General features: G+C 47.8%; 1 protein-coding gene across 1 annotated transcript; it reads right to left on the bottom strand.

Moving 5' to 3' along the window:
- Positions 1 to 358: 358 nt before the first annotated feature.
- LOC144996750 (uncharacterized) lies at positions 359 to 4,414 on the bottom strand. The gene is made up of 5 exons (XM_078956441.1): positions 3,980 to 4,414; positions 2,565 to 3,895; positions 1,590 to 1,786; positions 952 to 1,151; positions 359 to 867 (listed from the first exon to the last, which is right to left on the bottom strand). Exons 2-5 carry the CDS (start codon positions 3,642 to 3,644, stop codon positions 359 to 361), a joined length of 1,986 nt encoding a protein of 661 aa, XP_078812567.1. The 5' UTR covers positions 3,645 to 3,895; positions 3,980 to 4,414.
- Between the last annotated feature and the right edge of the window lie 280 nt (positions 4,415 to 4,694).

Genomic DNA, 4,694 nt, shown 5'->3' with positions numbered 1-4,694 from the left:
GTGGAGAAGGGGTTCTACTCCGAGTTGATGGCCCCTATTTCAGAAAGAGACGTTTGCCAAACAAAAATTGAAGATGGTGCATACAACAAACCATGCCCCATTCAAGAAAGTGCTAAACGAGGGTTCTTCAACAACCGTTTAGCCAATGCTGTTCACACTTGACAAGTAAAGAGGGGGTTCCTTTTTCTTTTTCTACTGTTTACTAGTGCAGGCCCACCACCTACAGTTGAAAGAGGCTTTGTACGAAATGTTGAAGCAGTGATCTGCTTTCCAGGCTTCTGCCTCTACAACTCTATTCCAATGTATGAAAGATTTGGTGTAGATGTATTGATCTTCCCAAAGGATGCTGAAAACTCATTCATACCATTGATGATGTCATGACGTGGGACCAGGGGCGGCTAGGAGTAGACAGGGGATGCAGGAGACCAGAGGGTGGAGAAGTGGAGGACTTGGAGCGAGCGCAGGTGGTGCAGGCAGCAACGTACTCCTTAACGTCCTTATGCATGGATGGCCAAAAGAAACGACGACGGAGGAGGTTGAGGGTTCTGGTAACTCCGCCATGACAGGCAATGCGTGAGGCATGAGCCCAGTTGATGGCATCGGACCTAAGGGAACGGGGAACATAAAGGGTGCCGTTAGGGGGGTCCGGGTGATCGGGATCCTCACCTTGAGCCTGTAGAACTTTATGTTCAATGTCCCACGTGATGTTCCCGATTATACTGGTCGAGGGGATGATGGTGGCCTCGGTGTTGTCCTGGTCGTCAGAGGAGCAATATTTCCGGGAAAGGGCGTCTGGCTTGATATTGCGGCTTCCTGGTCTGTAAGTTATGGTAAAGTTGAAACGATCGAAGAAGAGACACCAGCGGGCTTGACGGGAATTCAAATGCTTGGCGGAACGGAGATAAGAGAGATTTTTATGATCAGTCCAGACTATAAATGGATGAACCGCACCCTCCAGCCAATGACGCCACTCTTCAAGAGCAAGTTTAATAGCCAAGAGTTCACGGTTGCCCACGTCGTAATTGCGCTCTGCGGGTGTAAGTTTCTTTGAATAGAAGGCGCAGGGTTTTAACTTGCCAGTCTTCTCCTCACGTTGGGACAGGATGGCTCCTACGCCTGAGTCTGATGCGTCGACTTCAACCACAAATTGTCTGGTGGGATCCGGTTGAATAAGAATGGGTGCTGAGACAAAAAGGCTTTTAAGGGTGTCAAAAGCTTCCTGGGCTGCAGAGTTCCAAAGAAAAGCCCGGGCCGTGGAGGTGAGCTGTGTAAGGGGGGCGGCAATAGCGCTGTAATTTCTGATAAATCGTCTGTAAAAATTGGCAAACCCCAAAAACTGCTGCAGTTTCTTGCGCGTATTGGGGGGTTCCCATTGGGAAACTGCTTCAATTTTTGCAGGGTCTGGACGGATGCTACCAGCCTCGAAGATATATCCTAAGAAAGGGATAGTGGTGGCGTGAAATTGACATTTTTCAGCTTTAACAAAAAGCTGATTTTCAGATAAACGGAGAACTAGACGAACATGATCGGAATGTTGCTCAGGATTTTTGGAATAAATGAGGATGTCATCGAGGTACACAAAGACAAACCGGTTGATATAGTCCCGAAGGACGTCATTAACAAGACGCTGAAAGATGGCAGGAGCGTTGGTTAGCCCGAATGGCATTACAAGGTATTCATAGTGACCAAGTGGGGTATTGAAAGCAGTTTTCCACTCGTCGCCCTCCTTGACCCGAACGAGGTGGTAAGCATTGCGCAGGTCAAGCTTAGTGAAGATGCGAGCTTCCTGAATGGAATCAAACACAGAGCTGATAAGTGGAAGGGAGTATTTATCCTTAACGGTGATCTGATTAAGTTCTCTAAAGTCAATGCACGGTCTGAGGGTTTTGTCTTTCTTCTCGACGAAGAAAAACCCCGCCCCGACTGGAGATGACGCGGGACGGATGTGTCCCGAAGAAAGCGCCTCCTGGATGTAATTCTCCATGGGTACTTTCTCGGGACCGGAAAGATTAAACAGCCTACTCTTGGGAAGAGGGGCACCATCTAATAAAGTGATGGAACAGTCATAGGGCCGGTGAGGGGGTAAGGCACCGGCCCTAGCTTTGCTGAAGACTGTGCGTAGATCATGATAACAGCTAGGTACATTGGAGAGGTCAATCTCCTCCGGGGATCTTAACGGGGAAGAGCTAATCGGAGGTACCGCCGATTGTAAACAATTGGCGAGACAAAACTCGCTCCAACCGGTGATGCGATGACGCACCCGATCAAATTGAGGGTTATGACGCTGGAGCAAGGAAAAACCCAAAACGACTGGATTTTGAGAGGTGCGAGTGACAAAAAAACGAGTATATTCTCTATGATTACCGGAAGAAACAAGTAAAACAGGTTCGGTGTGGTGAGTAATGATAGAGAGATGCTGACCCCCCAAACCAGCGGCTTTAACAGGCGACTGAAGGGTTTCCGTGGGCAAAGACAGACGTGACACGATACTGTGATCAATGGTTTTGTTCAGCACCAGAATCAATTAAGGCATGGAGTTCTAAAGTTTCCGAGGCATGACATACCTTGATGGGAATTTGAAGAAAATCTTTAGGAGATGATCTGACATAACCCGCCCGTGGCTGGTCTTCTAGCGGGGAAGCTTGGGAGTTTGAACGTAACCCGCACTGGTGTACCTGGTGTCCTGATTGTCCACAGTAAAAGCATGCTCCCTCTGCACGTCGTCGCTGCCTTTCCTCTGCGGAGAGCTTGGAATGCCCGATTTGCATCGGTTTGACAGGTTGGCTGTGGGGATTTACAGATGGAATTACTGGTGGGACGTGTGGCTTCGTACCTTGTGCGGGATTAGATGAGCTCTTGCGTGTGGGAGGAGGACTCTCATGCTGTCGTACACGCAAGCGTGTGTCCGAGCGGAGAGCTGCAGTGACGAGTTCCTCGAAGGAGTGAGTCTCAGGTTGTAAACAAAGGTGGTCCTTGATGGTTTCATTTAAGGATTTGTAGAAGACCCCGTGTAGCGCTGGATCCGTCCAGCCTGCTTCCACCGCCAGGATTCTAAAATCAATAACATGGTCGCTGACCGACCGATTACGCTGTTCGAGAGCGAGGAGCTTGCGTGCAGCTTCCTCCTGCTTACGGGGTTGATCAAACACCAGCTTGAATTTGTCGATGAAACATTCATATGTTAACTGAGAAACAGGATTGATGGCTAGAAACGCCTGAGCCCACTGTAGGGCTTTATTACGGAGTGAATTAATAATCAAAGTAATCTTGCTGAGGTCAGAATTATAGTACCTTGGGGCTTGTTGGAACAGCAACCGGCATTTCAGCAGAAAACCTCTGCAAGCTTCGCCGTCACCGAAATATGGCTCAGGTTGTAGGCGGAAGTTTTCAGGTGACGGAGCGGAGGTTGAAGTAGCGGCAGTGACGGGAGCAGGAAGAGTAGATACGGGAGCAGAGATTTGGCTGGAAAAAATCCTTATAGTATCGTTGATACCGTTGATACGTGAGAGAAGATCCTCTTGGACTGTGGTGACACGGGAGATGGCGCTGTACAGGAGTTCCAAATATAAACTGTGTTGGTTAACGGCGAAGCGGAGTTCTTCTGGGTCAGCTGGGTCCGGGGAATGGCCAGTTCGTTCTGTCATGACGCTCTAGCGTGAGGACCCAGATGCTGTAACCCTGAAGGAAGACAGGTGAGGGATTTGGCGAGAAAAGGTTTATTATTCCTGCTAGGAAGATGGTAGGAGTTGTAGCTGGGTGAGGTCCGGACTTGACAACGGCTGGTGGCGTGGCTGGAGGGCTTAGTGCGGTTAAGGAGAGCCGTGGGATCCTCAGGATGTCTCTGAGCAGCAGGAGGGAAGAGAGCGCTGACGTCACTCGTGAGGTGCTGGTAATCCTGAGACAAAAGGCAATAATTAGTTTGAGGCTTGGAACAAGACAAGAGTTTGCAGAGCATAAACTTAAGACCAGGCATAGTCACCATAAGGGGTAACGAACTGGCGTTGAACTGATGAGTAAGGTCTCCTTTTAAGCAGTATGGCCGATGAGGTGAGTGGCGTCAGCTGGTGGCAATCAGGGAGCAGAGCAGGAAGAGCTGGAGGGGGAGGAGTCTGACAGGCACCATGACAGATGATGCTATCTGAATTTGGAATGTTATTGGGCTATAAGCTCAACATATCATAAACACAAGTGATGACGTTGAACCTTAGGGCCCCAAAGCCGTACAACGTAAATATAAACTGAACTGGAACACAGGCTTATTCAAATATTAAGGGATCATTCTTAAAAAAGAGCCTTCTTAATTTTAGCAAGTAAATTATGAACCTCTATCTTTAAGCATAAAATTGGACTTGCATTGATGGAGCCCTATTCCCTCCCTTTATCTAACCTCAAGAATAAACAAACTAAAAATCAATATCCTCCCATGGCTTCTATTTGTTTATGACCTTACGAGGTGAGTGACAATCAATTTAGGGAATGGGATAAATGGATATCTCATTTCATTTGGCAGTAAAAGAAACCTAGAATCCAGTTTTCTGTTTCGCAATTAGGAAAAGGGGGGAAGCAAGGCTCCCACGTCTAAAATATTGCTATTATGTCTCACAACTAATCCCGATGTTGCATTGGTGTAATCCAAACTATAAAGCTAATGGTAAAGCAATAGAGTAACCTCTAAATTTTCTTTACAGGCTGCA

This window comes from Oryzias latipes, chromosome 12, assembly GCF_053564925.1.
Source record: "Oryzias latipes strain Hd-rR chromosome 12, Olatipes_Hd-rR_3.1".
Classification (NCBI taxonomy): domain Eukaryota; kingdom Metazoa; phylum Chordata; class Actinopteri; order Beloniformes; family Adrianichthyidae; genus Oryzias; species Oryzias latipes.
Note: the sequence above shows the minus strand (reverse complement) of the source record. Positions and strands in the feature narration are given on the sequence as shown.